The sequence below is a fragment of the Micromys minutus genome, assembly GCF_963924665.1.
Source record: "Micromys minutus genome assembly, chromosome: 15".
Taxonomy (NCBI): Eukaryota; Metazoa; Chordata; class Mammalia; order Rodentia; family Muridae; genus Micromys; species Micromys minutus.
This window is the reverse complement of record NC_137984.1, coordinates 36,227,948-36,251,240: the sequence shown is the minus strand read 5'-3', so window position 1 is coordinate 36,251,240 and position 23,293 is coordinate 36,227,948. Positions and strand designations below refer to the sequence as shown.

At 37.0% G+C, this 23,293-nt stretch overlaps 1 protein-coding gene across 2 annotated transcripts in view; it reads right to left on the bottom strand.

Moving 5' to 3' along the window:
- AFG2A (AFG2 AAA ATPase homolog A) overlaps positions 1 to 23,293 on the bottom strand; it is a gene marked incomplete at its 5' end in the record, with an annotated part of 172,123 nt that overhangs the window by 32,727 nt on the left and 116,103 nt on the right. The window contains 2 exons of one of the 2 annotated variants that reach the window (XM_080929328.1): positions 5,047 to 5,084; positions 7,150 to 7,314. In XM_080929328.1, coding sequence (XP_080785454.1) covers positions 5,047 to 5,084; positions 7,150 to 7,314 — 203 coding nt within the window. The remainder of the gene's footprint in view (positions 1 to 5,046; positions 5,085 to 7,149; positions 7,315 to 23,293) is intronic. The other variant, XM_080929327.1, reaches the window with a different exon arrangement.

Here is a 23,293-nt window from a genome sequence, read left to right as displayed (position 1 = left end):
TGAACAGTCACTATGAGCTCTGTAATACTTTCATGGATGAAAGCTCAACAATGTTGGAGATCAAACATGAGAACCTGTTCAACAGACAATGGATGACTGACAGAGGAGGTGCTTTTCTCCTCAGCATGAGAATTCTGTGTCTTCCTCTCAACACAGCAGAGTCTAATTCCCACCTAAAGAAAGGGTGTTGAAAATGAATGTTTATTTTCTAAACACTATTTTAGTAGATTAGAAATCCTCATTTTTCTAATGTTACTAGATTAAATACTTTACTTAATTTAGAAAGACTTACATACAAAGAAAACAAAATTAAGCCCTGATAATATGCTGAAAAAATGATATTTATTAGTTTGTCAAGAAACACTGACTTCTACTTTTGAGAAATATTACCTATCTTTAACAAAGAAAACTAAACACAGACATCAAGTATTATTAAGACAGCTCAGATAAATATAAGCTTAGTAACTTAAAACTAAAAACAAAAGATATTTTCCAAAACAAAATATCTAACTAATGCCATTATGAATTTAAATAAAATATGGGAAGCTTAGGCAAGTTGCAATTGCTTATTATTAAAGAGATCAAATGTGTTTTGCTGATTATAAAAACACTGTTCCTGGAACAGTTGCCCTGTGATACTCTTACAAAGAAGAGTACATGTGTGTGAACTATGCTGTTGAACACAACAAGAACCCTGTGGACAGCGTTGGCATCTGGTCCTCATTCCATATTTTATGTAATTACTCATGATGCAACCTCACAAAGTAAAAAAAAATGTTCTTAACACAAGGAACAATTTTCATATAGAACAGGGGCATGCTTTTCATAAGGCGATCAAAAATATAACTGGAAATTAGATTTCCATAACCTTAGAAGACCAAGTAAAAATAAGTGATCATACTAATTAATATACTTTATATATCTTAAGGAAAGGAATCATATGGTCCCTTAAGTTGAAAGAATTTCCAAATTTTATGATTCCTCTGAAGGTGGAGAAGCAAATGTTCTTTCAAGAATTATGAAGTCCTAGCCTGAAGACATAGAAAAATTTGGCACAAAATAAATAAGCATATTAAAAAGCTAAATCATTACTAGAAATTATTAATTCTCCACAGATACAGCTTTACCTTCGTTGGAAACCTTGAGGTAGCAGCCAGTCAGGTAGGTCCAGACTAGCTGCTGGGACTGATTTTCCTACGGGGGGGGGCGAGGGGAGGTGCTATATTTGGTTATAGAATACTGGTTTAAGCTTGCTGCTCACTCTGTCTTCCTTCCTGACTAATGCTTCTTGAGTGATGACAGCAGCTTTAAACACCTGCCAGGCAGTCCGTAATACAGGCATAGCAACAGGAAGCATTTTGTCAGGTGACTTGCTGTGGTGTAAACAAACATTTATCTAACACAACCCTTTAAAAATTTAATTGGTGTGTTCTTTCCAAATTAAGTAAAAATGGAACTGTGGAAATACAGAAAGTCTCTGAGAAATGGGCATATATCACAATTTCTTAAGTTTTAAAAACAAAGTTACAACAAACTGTGTCATTAACTTCCCAACAAAGAAACTTTAAGGAAAAAGTTTTACAATATAGTTTATTCTATATTGTCCAAACCATGAGCAAGTAGTGAAGGATGACAAAACTCAGAAGCCCAAAGACTTCAGGACACAAAATGAACAAAAGCATACGAGGAACTGGACCCTGGGCAGGTGAAATAGCCACTTCTCCTCAATATAAAAGTGCTTATGTTTCCTAAGTAGACTTTCATTTAAGTCTGAGTATAGAGCAATGTCTCTTAAGGTTCTTATTCCTCTGGTGCTGAGATGGAGCTCTAGGAGCTACACAAGAAAGTATTGAGAGCACATGTTTCCAAAAGCAATTTGAGATAAGCACAGCCAGGACAAACATTCTTCAGTTAAACTCCTAATGGATCCTAACCAAGAATGATAATCCACAACAAGCATGGAATCATACTTTAATGCTACAGAAGATCACACTGACCACATCCTACTCTCCCTTATTATAAGATGAGAAGTCTTGGAAAAGGGAAAAACTTGTAATTAGCACCTAAAATGGCTTTTAACTTTTACCAAATTTGTTCACTTAACATGTAGATCATAAAATATGAGAGAAGGGTGAGGAGAGGAGGACAAAGACAGTCTGACGTATCTACATGCAGTATGTAATAAGTATACTGAAGTGCTGGCTTCCTGCTCTGAAGGGTCCTTTCGTAATTCTTTTAAATCTTACACATATAGGATTTTGCCCTAGAGGTTATACTCAAAGTTTATTTCTTTTATACATGACTCACCTGACTAATAATCTTGCAATCCATGGAGGTAATATGTATGGTGCTAATACAATTATGATTTCTTTACCCAAAGGGACGAGAAGGCAAATCTTATAGTCACAGAATGTGGTTTACCCAGCTGAAATGTAAATTCTGTGGGTCTATCTGCTCAACGAATACTTATTATTTCTATGCAAAGGATTGTGCTCAATAATATGGCTGACATGAAAGTGAACCAGACAAAAACAGCAGAGGGTTCCCCACACATGAAGGTTGTACTTCCAAAGATGTCACCTAGAGAGTGAAAAGAACTAATATATATTAAGTTTGTGTGTATAAGTGATAAGTTTTATACTTTACCAGGAAGCTGTCACCAAGCAGATAAAGGAACCCCTTATTTACATGAAGATAGTTGGCTAGCCAGTTACATATGCCACCAGTCTAGCAGTAATATACATTTAATAACAATATGCAACTACATTTCCCCAAGGCTATCCAGCAGGCAGATACATCTAAGTTCACTTCTAAGTCTGACATACTTTTTCTTCCTTATCTTCTACTCCTTGCAAATAATTCTTTCTTCTGTTGGTATTCAACCTAGACTGTAGGTTACACTATACTTTAATGCATCTCAGCCTTCTTCTATCTGTCAGAATCATTTGTACTTAACATTTAGTGAGACAGAAAGTAATTCTAGCCTCTTTTAGTAGCTGCAATAGCTCACTCGTGGTGAACAGACCTTCTTGAATAAGGTCCATTGGGAGATATTCACCCTACTCATGTCAAAGCATTTATGGTGACTTCAATAACTTTTTTTAAACCCCAAGGGGACATAAACTACAAAACAAAACTTTAGATAAGACATAATTTAAATACTGGAACAAAGATGAACAGCTTAAGTTAATATGAAGTTAAAATTTAAAAAAAGTTATAAAGTGAATAATGCAAATAACTGTTTTGTTTTCAGAAGTTTACTAGTTTGTCAACACAAAATATATTACGACTCGGTAGCAACACCGTTTGACATTTTAGTGGTCAAATACAAATACCAAACTGAGAAACTGACTTGATTCTTTGGTGCTTATATTTGTTATCCCATTTAACCAGCAAAACAATTCAATCACATAAACATTTTATATATGAGGGAACAAGGAATTAATAACATTTTGAAGCCCATCTATTAAAGGTGCACTTATAGGTAACATCCACACTTTCATAAGCCATCTTGCCACTTTTATCTCTGAGGGAAGCTGAATCTGTAGGGCTTAATGAACACCGACTGTCTACAGTATTCACAAGATGAATAGCTAATACCTGCCTCTCAGAAATACAGATCTTCCTTGACTCATGATTGTGTCACATCTGATAAGGTTGGAAAAAATACCTCCTTTCCCCCAAGTTCACCTAGGCTGTTGACTGTAACAGCTGGGCTCTCCATGGACCACCACTTTAAACCTGTGGTCTGCATAAACACCCAGGAACTCAGCATCCAAGAGAGGGTAACTAGTTTAGCGCTAGCTTCAGCCTGGGAAAGAGCAAGTCAAGCTCAGTGTAATGACTCAAATGCAATTCAAACATGGGAAATCAGAGGTAGAGGCAGAATTATTATGCCCTAGAGCTAGCCTGGGCTATATAGAAGATCCTGTCTCAAAAGACCCTATAACAAATAAGTAAATGAGTAAATAATTACAACTGAATATTTGAAGCATGGTTTGTGGCTTCTACCAAATACTCATCATTTGTCACCACCTATTGAGGTCAAAAGCCTTAAGAGAAGCCATTCTAACATGGGGAACAGTTTTTACTGACGACCCTTACTGAGATAACCACTGGAAAGAAGACTGAGATCTAAAGGTATCAACCCAAATGCCACAGAGCCAGTAGCTTTTGGCTTATGCTAGCAATTTCTCCAAAAGAGAGAAAATCACCTCTTATCACGAACAGCAAGGAGGCCAGCTATAGTATATATTTAGAGATAAGTTTTTCAAAACTAACCAAAATGGCTACAAAACAACTTTAAACAAAATCAAAGCAAAAGAAAACAACATTCGGCACACATATACACACTCATTTCCTTCCAAGCTAAATTTTCACTGTCCCATTAGCCAGAAGGCAAGCACACCTTCTAGAGAAACCCAGCATCTGGAGATGGAAGCCCAGGCAGTTGATCACCCCCATATCCTTCTGCTCGCCCACTTTGATCACGTACCTATTACATCAAACTCACAGAGGAAGGGCAGAACAGTGGTTCTCAACCTTCCTAATGCTGCAACCCAGTAATACAGTTCCTCATGTTGTGATAAACCCCAATCATAAAATCAAATTTATTGCTACTTTATAACTTTATTTTTGCTTCTTTTATGAATCATAATGTAAATATGTGTGTTTTCTGATGGTCTTACGTGACCCTCATTCAGCAATCCTTAAGGGGTTGCAACCTAGAGGTTGAGATCCACCGTGCTAGCATATCCTCTAAGACACTCCTGGGCTTACAACAGGCTTTACTTTGTATAGCCTCTCCAGGAGGGAAAATAGAATGTCTCAAAAGAGTTCCAAGTTCTGCTTCAAGACAAGGCTTTTATAGAACAACAATATCTGGCTAAACTGAATACTTGTTTGAAAGTAACCTTGACAAATCATAGTCATTAAAAGAGAATCATCTCTACCTCAACCATAGCTACATTGTTTTAATTAGAAATCAAAAGAAGAAATGTGACTGAGATTATCATCTTACATCCATTTTACTATAAAAAAACCAACCTAATTTTGGCCTTCAAACTGTAGCAACTGTTGTCACTCTGATGAAAAGACAAAGAGAGAGAGAGAGAAAGAGAGAGAGAGATGAGATCTTACATTTTTGTCTAAATTTGTTTTGACTTTAAATTTCCTGATCATCAAGTTTTAACATTTAAATACTTTAAAAATGTCTGTGAAATGCTTAACTATTTAAACCAACTATCCATCCATCCATCCATCCATCCATCCATCCATCCATCCATCCATCCATCCATCCATCCATCCATCCATCCCACCTCTCCATCCCAGCAGATACCCAATTCTGGGAGAAGCTTATCTCCCCCGAATCAGACACCTTAAAGCTAATAGAATGCAGCTCTGAGAAGTTCCTATTCCTTACGAGTTATTAACCATGTATACACTAAGTGAGATCAGAGTCGTTTTCTCAAAGTCTGATCACTTGGGACATAATATAACTAGGAAGCACAGAATTTACTACTGTTTTTCTGTGGTAATTTGTAGATTGTGGCAATCAATTTACATTGAATATTAAAACTGATTATAAACATGTTTCAATGTTAGATAGAACAAGACGTACTGTATGAGAACATGCTAGATGACACCATTTGGTGGCACCAAATGAGTTTTTTCTTTCTGGCCAGATTAAAATTCACCAACTTTTATTTCTATTTGTACTAAAGTATGACTATCATGTATTAGTTCAACATGAAAGGCAGGCTAACATCCTGCTAACTACTGCTCCATTTTGTTCAGATGTGGGAATTATAGTTTCTTCTCCTTGTTCTTATAACTTGACATGTTATATACTCAATGTTAGGCCCTACACTGACATCAAATACCCCTTTAGAAATCTAAAGTCTTCTGTCATATTAATTACACGATCACTCTGACTTTAAGACCATGCCAAAGAAGTGATAGTAAATACTGCTGTTCCAGATGGAACTCAGGTCAGTGCATCCCAACTGTCTCATTGGCTGCTTCCCACAGCTGGTAAGATAAGGCCGTACCTGTGACTTTTTTATTGGTATTTACTATGACTATATGAGATACTAAAGCCAACTCTATGGAAATTTGCCTGATAATATGTTTCTCTCTTTTTTTTCTTCAAAAGTTGGATGAAAACATATAAAAAAAAGCAGATAAAAACATATAAAGCCTCTGTCTACTAGCAACCCACAATCAATTGAATATATAATTTCTGAGCATATTAAATTACCAACAAAATCCACTTCAGTGGTATTCTGTGCTGTGGTATTTGGCATACAGTTTTTGTAATATATATAGGAGTCTTGGATGTGGTTCAGTGATAAAGTCTTGGCCTAGCATGCATGAGGACCAGTCTTGGGGGTTGTGGTGGTCTATGTAGAAAAGTTACTTAATTACTTCATTGAATTTTATTTTGTAGCAAAAATTGGCTAAAAGGAAAATTTTCTAAAGAGAGGGAAAATGCTCATCTTCCATACATAAAAGTTATTTTAGGGTTTTTAGAAGAATTCAGTTTTAGAGTTAAGAGCAGATAGTCTCATTCACTCATGCATTCATTTTTTTAAGATAATTTTTGTGATCAAAAGTAGATCAAATAATTAAAATTATATAATCACTTTGCAAAGTTGTGTATGACATTCTAATATCACCTCCACAAGAAAATAGGAGAAAGTCTATTCTAGCCTACTAATTGGTAGTTTAACAAAAGGAACTGAAATTCAGTGAAGTATGTTAGCTGACTAGCTAGAAACTAGAGTCAGGAAGTCTAGCAGAGCCAGCTTTTTTTAGTCCAGTGATCTTCCCACTGTGCTACATAGTATACTAAAAACTAGTCTGAAGAATCATTAGACCTAGGTATTCAAGTAAAGTGTAATGTGATTTAGAAATTGTTTATTTGAAGATTTGTTGGTTCACAGTAAATTAACAGTTGTTAGCAAGCAGCATCTTTTGCTTAGTGACCATGAACCACACCGCTTCCCTTCCACCCCAATTTTTTCTTTTTGGGATGTGTGGGAGTTATGGGGTATGAGTGTGTGTCTGGAGGTTGAACCCAGGGTCTTTTGCATGCTAAATGTGTGTTCTACCTCTGGGATACATCTGTATTTGGGGGAATTATCTTACCTCTGCTCCTGAGTAGGTGTCAGTTTGGAGGACAAGTTCATCCAGGTCAACCTCGTTACTGATTGGCATTGAGTGGAACTGCAAGTTCAGTATTTCCCTTCTTGTTGCTGCATCCGGTAAGGGCACATAAATGATCCTGTCAATCCTTCCAGGTCTCATCAAAGCCTACAGAGATGGAACAGCAAGGCTTAGCTACGCTCAAAACTGACACTCCATATCAAAAGCAGTCAGGAAAAGAGAGCATCTACTTTTTTCAGAAATATCCATAAAACTATTATCCTCAATTAACAAATTGAGTACTAGATGCCCCATAATCTATTCCAGGATATAAACAGTGTCTAGTTGATTTTTGAAGATAGAAAAACAATAGTTCTGGAAAACTTTCTGAACAACTGCCAAGGTAAATAGAAAACACTAACATTCAGAGAAACGTGTGTATGACTTGTACTTAATATATGAAAAAAATTTAAAAAAAGCTTTCTTCAATTAAGTCATAAACTACAGAATGCGATATTTACTGTTTAGAGATTCCTAAAAAATAGCACGGCTATGATAATGGAATAGGCCTAGAGATAAACTTAGTCAACTCAATATTTTTTTTTGGCATTTTACTGAAGGCTAATGCCTATTCTATGCAAGACCCAATGAACTTACTCAGAAAATTTCCTCAGTATGTGTTTCTCACCAGACAGCTTTGGTATTGAGAAAAAGAACAAATGTGTCAAACATACATGTGTGAAGCTAACTAGTGACAATTGTGCAAACTTATGAATAAGAACCAATAAAGATGTTTTATATGAGTGAATTATATGGCATCTCAACAAAGGTGCTGAAATAGATATGTATCTCTTGAGGGAATGGAGTAGCATTTAGATGGGCCAATCAGAAAAGCCTTGTACAAATACTCAAAAAAGCTAGACACATGAAAAGATAATGGAAGAAGATTCAAGGTAAAGAGAAGATCAAATACAAAGGAAACCAAGTGACATGTAGCAGGAGAGAAAGTGAGGCATAGTGAATAATGAAAACAAGAGGTAGGAAGTGAGGCCAGAAAGACAAACACTGTAGAAAATAGTCTACTGCTGATGCTTGGAAGTAGGAAACCAAGATGATAAAATTTACATTAAAAGATCACTCTTGTGGGATAATATAAAAAAGTCTACTATGTTATAATCAGAAGGAAAAGAAAAATACTGGAACAAAAAAATCTGAAGAACTAAGGGCCTCAAATTTTCTCCAAATAGATAGCAAAACACAAATTCATAGTCAAGATGCTCCAATAGGATAAAAAGAAGGTGTTTCAATCCAACTGCTAACATCTCCAACAAGAGTATCTTGAACACAGGTCACACAGGGGACACTGGAATCAATAATCATTGGAACACGGTCCAAGAATGGAGTTGTGGGAGGAGAATTCTGAGTGTTTGTGAGAAAACACGAGGAAACAACTTGTGAATTCAGTTTCTTCAAAGCACGTAACTGTTCATGGAATGTGCTCTCCTTCTCGTCCAGATGTAGTAGACAGGACTGCGTTTACTTCAGTTGGTGTTATTCATATGCCTCTCTGGAAACCATGTTTTTGTCACCTGTAGCTTGTCTCTGTGATTGTATAGTTTACTCAGAGCACTCTTTGTACCCCTCAGAGTATAAATTGTCTGATGCCCTGAATAAAGTTGGCTATTGCATGAAACTTTAGTCATTCTTATTCTTTTAGAGCCCGTACTTCCAGATTCATGTTGCCAACTAGAGTGGCTAAATAAATAAAGACTCCCTAACCTGATACACAGGCAGTTTATCAAGGGAATAACATTTCTATAGTGCTGAAACAAAAATGTTACTCAGAACCCTACTCATAACAAATTACCTTCAATAATGAAGGATAACAAGGTTATTTTCAGATAAAAGAACAAGGTTTTGGGAGATATATGTCACAAAAATTGTCAAGAAGCGTTACAGATTGAAGGCAAATGATACAAGGTAGAAGACAAAATATTCCACAAGAAATAAAAAGCACTGGAAATTAAAAACTTCAAAAACTGTAAACTCTTTTCCCTTACAGAAACACTAAAAATATCATTCTTACTGCTGATATAATCAGAAAGGGAAGTTTTAAGAGCTTGTCTTGTGATAAATGCCCACAATGACAGCATTCAGAGGCCAAGGAAGTTCAAGGCCCATCTACAATACAGAAGTTTAAAACTAGCCAGGGTAACTTTGTAAACCCCATGTTAAGTGAAATGAGAGCCAGCTCCAATGGCCAGAACCGAACCAAACCGAACCAAACCAAACCAAATCAACCAAATAAACAAGAACATTAAAATTATACAACCATTTCAGAACATAGAAAGGAATATTCATTAAATTGTTTTATAATGCTAGGGTATTACCTTCAAACTTGGCTAAGATAAAGGAAGAAAATTACAGAATGTTTTTTATAAACACAGACCCCCAAATCATCAAAATACTGGCAAACAGAATCTAATTTACACAATGGATGAATAATCAAAACCAAGTAAGAGTTATCTCGGGAACCAAAGGTTGGGTTAGTATTTGAAATTTAATCAGAATACTTCATTGTACTGATTTAAAAAGTAAAAAAACTATGACCATTTTGATACATGCAGAGAAAAAAAAAAAAAAAAAAAAAAAAAACTTGGCAATCAAATCAAGACCTACTCATGACTCTAAACTCTCAGCACACTGAGAACAGAAGTGATAGAAGTGATCCTTCAATACGAGAAAATATTTACTTACTGAGTATCTGCAGCCGAGACATATTTAATGTTGAAATATGGAGTGCTACCTACCGTCTCCTGTCTTTTTAATTGGATATATTTTATTTGCATTTCAAATGTTATCCCCCCCTTCCCAGACTAGACAAGGATGCCCACTCTCCCCCTACCTATTCAACATAGTACTCTAAATCCTAGCCAGAGAAATTAGACAACAAAAGGAGTTCAAAGGGATACAAATTGAAAAGGAAGTAGTCAAAATATCTTTAATACTTTTAATATACTTAAGCAACCCCCCAAATTCCACCAGAGAACTTTTACCTTCAGCAAAGTGGCTGGATATAAAATTATAACTCAGACAAATCAATAGCCTACCTCTATTCAAAGGATAAACAGGCTGAACAAGAAATTAGGGAAATGACACCCTTCACAACAGTCACAAATAATATAAAATACCTTGGTGTGACTCTAACTAAGCAAGTGAAAGATCTGAATGACAAAAGCTTCAAGTTTCTGAAGAAAGAAATCGAAGAAGATCTCAGAAGATGGAAAGATCTCCTACGCACCAAGATTAGCAGGATTAATACAGGAAAAACAGCCATCTTTCAAAAAAGCAATCTACAGATTCAATGCAATCCCCACCAGAATTCCAACTAAATTCTTCAGAGAGTTAGAAAGAGCAATTTGCAAATTCATTTGGAATGACAAACAAACAAAAAACCCAAGAACCCAGGACAGTGAAAACTATTCTCAACAATAAAAGAACTTCTGGGGGAATCACCATCCCTGACCTCAAGCTGTATTACTGAGCAATAGTCATAAAAACTGTATGGTATTGGTACAGAGACAGGAAGGTAGATAGATCAGCAGAATAGAATTGAAAACCCAGAAATGAACCCACACACCTATGGTCACTTGATCTTTGACAAAGAAGCTAAAACCATCCACTGGATTTTCAACAAATGGTGCTGGTCCAATTGAAGGTCAGTCAGCATGTAGAAGAATGCAAATTCATCCATTCTTATTGCTCTGTACAAAGCTCAAATCCAAGTGAATCAAGGACCTCTACATAAAACCAGATACACTGAAATTAACAGAAGAGAAATCGGGGAAGAGTCCCAAACACATAGGCACAAGGGAACAGAACAGAACACCAACGGCTTATGATCAAGAATAGACAAATGGGACCTCACAAAATTGCAAAGCTTCCATATGGCAAAGTACACTGTCATTAGGACAAAATGGCAACAGACTGGGAAATGATCTTTGCCAATCCGACATCTGATAGAGGGGTAATATCTAATATGTACAAAAAAATCAAGAATTTAGACTCCAGAAAAATCAAATAACCCTATTAAAAAATGGGGGTATAGAGCTAAACAAAGAATTCTGAACTGAGAAATATCAAATGGCTGAGAAGCACCTAAAGAAATGTTCAACATCCTATCATCTTGACAGTGTCCTTTGCCTTACAGAAGCGTTGCAATTTTATGAGGTCCCATTTGTCACTGAAGATTCTAATAGAGCAACAGTAAGGAATAAAGGGTGTATAAAACATGTAAAGTAAAAAGGAAATTTTAAAAAAAACTTCAGAAACATGTTTATATGGAAATTGTAAAATAGATAAATTAATCCTATAAAAGTTATACCAAGCCTACACAGTATAAGATTAGTATTTTAAAAAACTTGGCTGCTACTATATAATGAACAGTAAAAACTCCCTTACTTGAAATATAACATAAAACTCAAATACAATCTGCAAATAAAAATAAGCAAAGAATTCTTCACAGAAAAACACAGAATACTCTTGAGAGGATTAAGTTAAGGCATGTTTGTAAATTAGATAATTCAACATTACAAATTATTCCAAAATTTATTTATAGATTGCATACAATTTCAATATGATCTTTTAAATAAGAAGGTGAAAAGGTAAGTGAGATTTATATGTAAATTCAGGTGACAGAGGATACTGAAAGTAACTGTGCCCTTCCAGTACTAGGTATTCCATTTAGGATCATGTACGCATTAGGCAAGTGTTCTACCACAGAACTATATTTTGTTCTTCAAAATAAACTTAGTTGCTAAAGAAACAAGACTGTGAGAGAATGAGGCTACAATTGTAGTGGGCAGGGTGGTAGAGGGCCCCCATGTTGATTCTGAAAGCAAACAATGAAAGAATTATTTTATGAAAGGATGCTGCTTCAGCCAAAACAAAACAAAAAACCCTGGTGGGAACTTGAGACAGTTGCCATGTTATAGCTCTAGTCAGGAAGCAGTATAGAGAGAATCTCTGGGAACATCACCAGTCAATAAAATGCTGTTGGCCTAGTAGCATAAGTGGGAAATAGGTAAGTGAAAATTATGGTCCAGAAAGGATTTCTGGGATAGTCAGGTACAGGAGATTTGCCTTAAACTCTGAGGAAGACAGTCACATGAAACTGAAGGAGGTGGGAGTCACATGGCATGACTTAACCAGTTTAAGCAGGTTAACTGATTTATGAGCTAGCAGAAATGAGCCAATGCTACTGGCCTAGGTATTTAAGTCATATATAAGAAGTCTCATTGTTATTTTAGGGAACTTGGGTGCAGATAGACTGAATACTAAGTTCTCTGTCATCTTTTTCTTTGTGTGGTGTTTAAGGTGGGTCCTCCCATCTCAAGTAACAAAATCTAAAAACAAAACAAAAAAAAAAAAAACAAAAAAAACCCCCAAAAACCCAAAAAACCCAAAACTCTTGTAGGCACACCCAGAGGTTTGTCTTCTGGGCAACTCTATAGGTCTTTCCTATTGAGTTAACAACCAATATTAGCCATCCCAATCACATACTATATAATTACATTTATATGAAATCTTAAGTAACAACAACAACAACAACAACAAAGCAGTGTTGATGGTACCTCATAAAGGGAAAGACGGACTGCCAGTGGCTAAAGCAACCTTTTTAGTGAAACCAAGTGAGATATTCTTTAGCTTGGTTAGAGATGATTTTACAAGTTTACACATAAATTGAACCATATATAATAATATATCTAGTTTATTCTATGTATCTTATAAGAAAGCGTAATTAAAGCAAAATTTAAAGACATAGAAACTTATATTTGCTAGAGGTTCAGTATTTATGAATGAGTGAATGAAGTTAACGGCAATAGAGATATTTTCTTTCTCTCTTTGAAAAGATTATCTTCTCTGACTAATCCTTTTAAAGATTTACATAAGAATCACATAAGAGGTGACAACTTCTAAGCTGTCATAAAGCAATTACTATGATTTTGCTATAAATGCAAGTGACAGCTATTACAACTGTTTCAATTCCATAGCAAGCACTTTTCCATTTTCAATTAACCCATAGTGCTAATGTTTAGTCTGCTAACAAGTACAGGTCAGTAGCATCCTATCTCAAACTAGTGTTAATAAACAGTCTAGTGCTAAAAGGAGTAAGGGACTTCAGTTATGTATGTGCAAAATATTGGGCAGAAAAAAAAACCTTAAAGGTTCATGCTTCCTTTAAAAAAGTTTTATTTTTAATTGTATGTATGTATGTATGTATGTATGCATGTATGTATATATGTATGCATGTATGCATGTATGTGCATCCATCCATCTGTCCGTCTGTCTGTCTTGGTGTGGGTATGAACATGTGCATGCAGTTCTCCAAGGAGGTTAGAAGAGGGAGTCAGATTCCTTGGAGCTGGAGTTACTGGTGAAAACTTAAAATTAAGCAAAGCTAAACAAAACAAAAGCAAAAGCAAAAGCAAAGCAAGCCTTTCCTCAATGCCCAAATATTGACTTGTACTGGACCCTGTTTAGTTATTGAGAAAACAGCTGAAAATAGGCTAGTCTTTTAAAATACCCTGTTCTTAAAAACCAATAAATTCACTGGAAGTTTAAAATTTCCTTTCTAATGCTTAAATGTACAACACAGCAAAAGAATACAGAGCATGAACATTGCTTAGGTGTTGGATTGCCCAAGTTCAGCTAAAGCTGCTCCAGGATAGTGCAGGCTGAGTGCATGTCAAATCATCTGGGCCAGAGAGGCCTTTTCTGGTCTGCTCTTATCAGTAAAAGTAATGCTTTAAAAAGAGCAGGAAAAAGCCTTCCTTCCTGTAGAACTCTGAATGAATTAACACACTTTCTAAATTCTTCTTTAAGTACTGTTCTGGGATACGAAAGTAGATATATCCAGAGTGATAAGTGCTCTGTGAAATCATCATGTCCAGGCCTTTTCTAATATTGAACCCTTCCAGCTTAAAGTTACCTTGGATACTGTAGCATCTTTATCCAAACAGTACTAAAACACAAACACAGGACAAGCTGCTTTTTTTCCCCCTTTCTTTTGTCCACTTTGAAAGTACATGTATGCACGCATAGTTTCACAGACCACATCTGTATGTGGGCGTAAATGGAAGCCCAGGTTAATATCAAGAATCACCTTCACTGCTCTGGTATCTTAATCATTGAGGAAGGGCCTTTCACTAAAACCCAAAGCTTGCTGATATGGCTAGTCTTGCTAGCCAGCTTCCTCTGGGGACTCCATGTTTCTATCTTGACTGGGTGCAGCAACAAGCGAGCCATCACAACAACTCAGTATTTATATGGGTTTCTGGGGATCAGAAAAAGGGAAGCTTGCCTTAACTGCTGAACTATCTTACTGACCCTAACTGTATTTTCTGAAAACTCATTCGAGTTCTTGGGCAAGTCTGGACATCTTTAACAGCCTTAGTATCTTTATGTATGAGAATAAAGGGACTCTAATCAGAGGCAGCAATGTGCATCTACAGCCATCTACAAATACTCAGATATGCACATAATGTTTTCACTTTTGTAAACAGTTTAAGAGAATCACTGAGTTCTGCTTCAGTGTCCAAATAAGGAGTTACAGAATCTCTACATGACCTTCTATATGTGTGTATATGCATGTATGATTGTAGGTATGTTTTTTGTAGTACCGAGATAAACCACAGGGACTTGTGCATTACACAAGTGTTTTCTACCAGAGGCAGATGACTTTAAAAGACCCCATTTCTAAGGGTCTACATGGTATCTTCCATAGTATATACTACATGACCACCTAAGCAAACATGTTCTTTATAAAACAAATACTTTTTCTTTTCATAACTTGTACATTAAAGAATTCAAAACACTGAAAGTTTTTTTTTTTTTTTTTTTTTTTTTGGGGGAAGCCCAATGGTAGTTACAAGTTCCAGTTCTGTTTCATAAGTTTGAAAATTCAACACTTGGACTTTATCATTCAGTTTTAATCAGTACAAAAAATACTTGTTTAGTTCAAAGTATTAAAGCAGACACTCTGAAACTGAGAATGATGTTATTACATCTGTAATCCAAGTACTCAGGACACCAAGTCAGGACGATTGCTGTGAATTTGTTAGCCAGGGATACATATGGAGACCCTGTCTTGAAATATCAAACCTAACCAAACAAGGAATAGAGTTAGTACCCACTGGTTGGGTCAATAAATGTGAAAAAGGTCATGTGAGAACAGGGTATGCACTCCTTTAGGACAGAAGAACAGCCAGGCCTTCACCCCTAAATCAAAAAAAGACCAATGAGGCACCCACCACTCTCAGAGACAACCTCCAGAACAGAGTAAATGGTCTGCTTGTTTCAAAGAAACTTTACCTTTATCCTACCCACTTCTCGTTCCCCTAATTCTAGCATCCTAGTACATCCAAGGCTCTACCAACATCATAGCTACTTGGTCCTTTTCACTGTATTTGTGTGTTTAGTTATGGTCTTTCCCAGCAGACTGCAGAAAGGAATGGCAGAAACCATGCTCACTCATTTGTTCAACCATGGCATTCATGAGCCACTTGATAAATATTCACTCTGTTATGCAAGCCAATAAAGCCTTGCTGGTAGTCCTTCCCCTCCCAACTCTCTCTCTCTCTCTCTCTCTCTCTCTCTCTCTCTCTCTCTCTCTCTCTCTCTCTCTCTCTCTCTCTCTCTCTCTGTATGCTTTAAGTCATCATTTTCATTGAAAACATACATTTCTTTATTGTAATCAAGCCCCAATTTGCAGCTCCTTTCCTTTTCTCCTACTAAAGCTCCCACTTCATGTAAGTACCAGGTTTACAAATTCACCATGGGGCTTTTTGCCTCCCTGTCCTCATATACACACTTCTCAACTCAGGATAACTTCCTCCTCCACCCATGTGTCTCGAAAATACAATCTCGTTTGACGCTCAATTTTAAGCATTCTCCTTTGAAAAAAAATTCTTTGAATCTTTGAATATAAGTGGATTTTAAACTTATTCTTTGGTGTACTATGTTAAAATCGAGAACAAAAGATCCACCTAATTGAATTAACATTCTAGTCAAATCATTTAACAGCCATATGTTCAAAAAAATAGTTAAAGCCTCTAAACCTCTTTATAACTCACAGCCCTCAGATCAGAAATTCTCAAGAGTCTATAGTCTAACTTGAGAGAGAGAGAGAGGGTGTGGTGCGAGGGGATGGGGGGAAGGGAGGGAGAATGCACACATGTGCATGTGTTTTTTTTGGGGGGGGGGTGAGAATATTTAAAAGTAATGGACAATATAATATACGAGAGAAGGATGTTTCTTATTTTTTTAATAACTGAAGAAACTGTCCATTTTAATTCTGTCTTTGTTAAAAGTCAAAAATTAGGTTGGACTACTCAGCAGGAAAAAATGCTTTTTGTAAAGCCAGAGGAATGGAGAATCCCTGAGTCCTACACAGTGGCAGAAGAGAACTGACTTTGCATGTGTATGCCCACAATTACATACTCATACACAGACAAATTACTTATCTATTGCTGTGATATAAAAAAGCAACTTAAAAAGAAAGCATATTTAATGTGAGGCTTACAGTTTCAGAAAGTTAGAGTTCATGACCATCATGGCAATAGGCATGGTACTGGAACAGTATGGGTATGGATACAAAAGCTTACACCCTGAGACACAACCACATGGTTGAGACACTGGGAAGGGCTGGAGTGACATATAACTGTTCCAACAAGGCCACTCTTACTAACCTTTCACAAATACTTCTACCAATCAGAACACAGTTAAACATGTGAGCCTATGGGGATCATTCTCATTCAAATCTCTACCACTGGCATTACTCCCACATAAATATATGTACAAAAAATATAACAAGTACAAAAAATATTGTTGGTACAGTAGGTAATTAACATTAAAACCATAGTATTACAACTGGGCCAAAAAAATGAAAAGAACTTCTAAGTTAAGATTTATTTATTTAAAGTAATCTGGAAACAAACAAAATGGTCAAATAGATTTAAACATCCACATATACTTCCTAATGCCAAGGAGTTAGGCCTTAAATATCCAAGTAAAGTTCATCACATTGAGAAGGTGAGGTGTGCTAAGAACAGCCCATTCAGCAAGGCATTCCAAATGACAACGGTCAGAGCAGGACAGACTACTCCCAAAGTACTGCTTTATTCAGCTTCAGGAAGACCAAGAATAGTGATTTCATCTAGTTTTCTTCTATCTATAACACATGTGGGAAAGGACTCTCAGAAACATGGAGATATAGGCAAGAGGGAAAAAATCCACAGGCACGGCATTGCACATGTTAGACAATCTCACAGTTGACAGAAAATTGTGGAGGATTTTTAATCGTGAGAAATTTGATTTCTGGTTCTGGATATAGTATGCAAGAAATACAGGCATGAAGCACAAATTGAAACAAGGAGACTGTGATGGTTTGCATATGCTTGGCACTATTAGAAGGTGTGGCCTTGTTGGAGGAGGTGTGTCACTTTGGGGGTGAGCTTGGAGACATTCCTCCTAGCTGCCTGAGGATGCCTCGTCTGTTCCTGCTTTCCTTTGGATGAAGATGGAGAACTCTCAGCTCTTCCTGCACCATGCCAGCCTGGATGTTGCCATGTTCCTGCCTTGATGATAATGGACTGAACCTCTGAACCTGTTAGCCAGCCCAATTAAATGTTGTCCTTATAAAACTTGCCTTGGTCATGGTGTCTGTTCACAGCAGTAAAACCCTAACTAAGACAGAGACTAACACAGTTTAAGTAAGGGCAAAGGTCTTAACTGATTACCAGACATTCCCTTCTGACAATGCTTCTCTACTATGCAGGATATAAAGACAAACAACCTTTCTTTAAATGGGCTCACAATTCTGCAAAGACAATGATGCCTACCAATCAGAACCTGAACCCTTACTAGCCACTTCATTTTCAAGTACTAATGAAGCTTCCTTCTAACCAGCTCTTCAATTCGTGACCCAACACTTTGGCCAAAAGGACTGTCCAGCCTGAAGCTTCTCAAAGCAGATCAATCCCACTGACACTGGCTGAGTGTCTACAAAGTGCCAGGGACAGCATTAGGAGCTAAGGTTACAATATTCATTGAAAAGCCATTCTTAAAAAAGTTTCTGCATGCCAACATATAAGCATGTATTTGTATTAAAACAAATCAATCAATCTGAAAGTTTCTGTCTAATGCTTGGCTTGCTCAAGTCTGCAAAACCCTATAGTACTGTGCAAGAAAAGACTTGATGCATGTGAGAGCAGGTGTTCAGAAGGAATGCAGCTCAGAGCACTGCAGCCTTAAGGGTGAAAAGCGAACAAGAACAACTCAGCCTCCTACCTTCCTTTACTAGTCTGACATGTCTTCACTTACATCTAAAGGACAGATCCTTTCATAAAGCCAAGCTGCCATTTATCTACAACTATTTTAATTCTCCCCCTTATAACATGGGCTTTTTCAAAAGCCACAGAAGGAAGAAAAATAATGCAACTAATCTTTCAAGTGTTCCTATAAAATTCACTTTGTAAAAAGTATTTCCAGAAGGCAGAAAGAAGCAGGAAAATTCCTGGTATATTTATATGTTTTATGATATCCCAAATCAATACACCCACAGGCTGTTAATGGAAGAAGTGGATGGTGGTAGTGAAAAGGAACACCTGTTCTCAGCTTAGTTCTCTACCCCACCCCCAACCCCTGGTTCTTACAGTTCCCAGAAGACAGGACAATCTTCCAGAGGAGTCTCCAGTGCAGCAATACTGTCTGTACTCCATGAGCTGTACTCTGGACAGATTCCAGTTACTTTTCCCAAACCACTAATGTACACAAGAAATTCATTTTCTGAATCTCTTCTATACACAGGTCACATTTCTGTTTATGTTACAGAAGAGTATTTGTTCATGTTCTAAGCACCACCCCAACACACACACTGGAGAACAGTTATTTTAGTGACGTTTGTTTCAATTTTAAAGGCTGGATGAGATTGCATGCATTTGTAATCCCACTGTCCCTACAGGATCTCTTTATTTCTGTGTCTATAAGAACAGAGGGCTGGGGATCAGTAATGAGTGATGTCCTTCACTATTGCCTTCCACATTGCTTTCCGAGGCAGAGTATCTTGATGGCTTGAAGTTTTCAAATTTAGCTAGATTGGCTGGCCTCTGAGCCAAGAGTTCCTATTTTCTTGTCCTCCCGAGTGTTGAAATCAAAAACAAAAAACACCATGTTCAGGGTTTTTTATTGGTTCTGGGTATCAAATTCATATCCCATGTGCTTCTGTGGCAAGCATGTTATTGGCTGAAGCTATCTCTCTCCAGCTACTAAAGTTTGATCTCACTAAATTTTAAGGAATTACTTGCAGCAGGTGGGAGAGCTGGCTCTCCCTCACCAGCTGCAACATTAAGGAGAATGGGGCCTGCACCTTATCTGGACAGCACTGGAGAGCTCCTCCTAGCTACACAGTTGAGGATGAGTTGGGCCCACCCTTTGATGGCTGTGGCATTGTCTGGGTTGGGTGGTGGTGGGGGCAGTGCTGGAGAGCTCCCCCTAGTGGTGAAGGTTGGGAGAGCTAGCAGGCTGACCAACTTAGCACAGATCCAGGGTTTTGAGTTGGACCACCCCAACATATCTATGAAATGCTGGGGCACATGAAGGAATCTGTCCTGCAGAATCTCCATGACACAGGGCAACAGCAGAAGTCCTGGTAAGAATCCAGTATTGACAGTATAGTAAAGTCAGAGGCCTCAAAACAGAACAAGAACTCATTACAATGAACATCTGCAAGTAAAGAGGTGTGGAAAGAAGGGTATACATTGGGACACACTACAGCTTCCAAGATGATTTTCTTTTTTTAATTTGATGTAGGGAGCAGGCTGCAAAGGTAGATACAAAGAAACATGGAGATAAGTGGGATGGTGTGAAGTTCACAAAGCATCAATTAAAAACTCTAAAAAGCGTAGATAACTATATAAACAATACTCCTTCCCAAAGAGCAACCAACCAAAAAACACCCAAAACACCAAAACCAACTCAACCAACAAACCAACCAACCAACCAAAAAACACCCCCCAAAGGTTGCCAGGGGAGAAGGAGGATCATTTGTAGATTAAGTTAGTGTCTTCCTCTGTCTTTTGTAAGAAATGTAAAACATTAGGAATGAAAGTTATTTGTACACATTTTACCCTTTCTAAATGTGAAAGCTTAATAGTAAAGGCAACAATCCTAATGAGTAGAATATAGAACCAGAAGCTTTTGGCAATGGATTGATTACCTGTTGCAAACCCAAGGGCTACTTCTGTCAAGTGGTTGTGCTAATTAAGAAGAGAGCGTTTACAGCCTTTTGAAGTATTTTGACACACACACAGACACACAACTGGTGTATGTATATGAAGAAACAATGACAACAAATTTTTACAATCTACAGATAGATACACACCCTGTTCATAAAAACAGAGAATTCATCTTATTGCACAAAAACATACTCAGAAGTAAAATGAATCTTAAACTTTCCCAGCAACAGAGAACTACCTACCTACCATTTATCAAGAAACGTTTCTTGTTTTTATTGTAGCTAGAAGGAATGGTTTCCAAACTCAATATGGCATGCTGGTACCATGTGGGTAGATGATCTTTACCATCTTGCTGTTATTCTAAATTTCAGTAAAAAAGCTGAGATAATTTTCTGATTTTTTAAAGTTAAATAAGTAAGTGATTTAGGAAGGACAGGAGAGAGAAGAGCAGAGTAAGAAGGGGAGACAGGTATTTACCTGAAGGGGCAGATGCTAGAGGCCAGGGCCATTCTTCGGAGTGTGTGTGTGCATGTGTGCGCACACTTTAACCAAATACTTTACATCTTAAAAGGGTCTGGAAGCTTTGAAAATGCAACTGTTATAAACCTAACACATTCTCTAAACAAGTCGTCTAAAAACATCTTCCATGTTGGCCATTGGATTAACACTGCTCCGAGCAGTAAAATTAATAGGACTATAGACAATTCAACTTCACTGATTTGAAACACATGAATGGATTTGTTTTTCACTATTCAGTCTTTCTCTTGATGTCAGTCCAGAGGCAATCTACTCTTTAAGTTGGCATAAAGACGTTTCCTTTTAGAAATAGCAAGCGTTTTTAATAATTTCAGTGTGATACTAAAAATTGGTCTTCAGAATTAAAACTGCAGCTTTAAAGATTTATCCACTCTTACAAAAAGCGTACAACTTCTATAATAAGAGCATTTCTTTGTAGACCCACCAACTACCATACAGATACTATACTCAGTTCCCTCGAATGTGGCAGCTCTCAGCTCTCTAGAGTGTTCTTTATTGGTACCTACTGCTCACTAGAAGTGTTGGTCTGCCTTGGTCTCATCTTAGCTACTGACACTAATAGCTAAAGAGCTAATTAAGTGACCTCTTTCTCTGTATTTTCCACTCACCCAATGCAATTTCTCCTTGGAAACTGTAGAACTGTGTGTCAAATTGCTTATCTGCTATCACATCAAATTGCATTAAACGAAGCTCACAATTTCTCTCTAAATCTGTGCCATTTCTAGCCCTCCACACAGGTGGAGTCATTCCTTCTCCATTTTTCCCTTCCAAGATGTGTCATTTCCATCAAACCACTCAGAAACTGGGCATTTTATTTCTCACACACACCTCCAACGCACTAAAACTTGGTGAATTTTACTATCTCCACCTGCTTTATCCCACTTTCTTTCCTCATGCCTTATCTGGTATCAATTCTTGTGCCACATCCCCTAAGGATGAGTTACAATACTGCTCATTAGGGCTGCTTAAAAATGTTTAAATAATATTTGAATACAGACTTTCAATTTATATCACTGTGATGTATATCACTGTGCTAACTTCTATTTTTCAAATGCAGTAGCCCTCTGAATAGAGTGTTATTCTTCATCACACTTTGCTCTTTGCTAATAATTTATTCATACTTCAGATTTTGCTTAAAAATCCATCTCAGGGAAGTCTTCCCTCTATTCAGAGATCCAGGTTATAAAACAGAGGGTAGCCACAGTGATATAAACATCTAAAAGTTACATTCAAATATTTAATCCATTTAAATACTCCCAATTATATATAAGAAGACACAAGGGCAAACAGTAAAATATTCTGTGAGATAAGGCAAACTGCCACTTTAAGAGAATCATAGAGGGGAGAGTTACCAATCAATGGCTAGGGAAGAGGAACATGGAGAATCAGTAATCAACAGGCACAAAATTCCAGTTAAATAAAATGTGCACTGTCCCTGAAGTCATCAACACAGCACTGTAACCTTCAAGTCTGTTAACAAGTCAGACCTTGTAATCAAGTGATTTTATTGCAGTAAGTTAAGGAAAAGAAATTTCTTTTTTCAATAGAATACATAATCAATTCTAATGTGCCTATACAAATTCCCATATGTCCAGTTTTATAATATTTGCTAAAAATGTACTTTTATTATTTCTGTAGATCTTGTGACTATTAATTCATTCAAAAATTCTGTGCTCCAAGATAACTGGGAGAACTTCAGATTCAGTGAGAAACTATCTCAAAAATACGATGGAAAATTTTGAAAATAAAGTAAAAATTGTTTTTCTTTTTAAAAGAAAGGTAAGTGGGATGCTAGCAAGATGGCTAAGCAAGTAAAGGCATTTGCTGCCAAGTCTGACAACCAGAGTTCAATCTTCAATCACTGGGACATACATGGTGTGAGGAGAGAACCAACTCTAATAGGCCTGTCATGGCATGTGTAACACACACACACACACACACACACACACACACACACACACACACACACACACACACGAATGCAATAAGAAAAGCAACAGATGAAGACTCCTGACTATCTCTAACCTACACATGCATATGTGAATGCACTCCATCTGTACACGCTTTTCGGTGTTGTCCTTTTTCAATCCCTTGTCACCTTACTCAGAGATCCTGGACCCAAAATTGCAACAGTCAAGCACACTAAGGTTGAATAGTGTTTACACAAAGCAGGCACTCAGATGCAAAGGCCATGGTGCTCTATGTGAATGGCTCTCTGGGTGACCATTTTCCTGCCTAGCATTATGTAATTTTCTTGGAAATACTAATTTATGTATACAGACTTTAGTTTGGGGACTAAAACTGCCACCTATAAC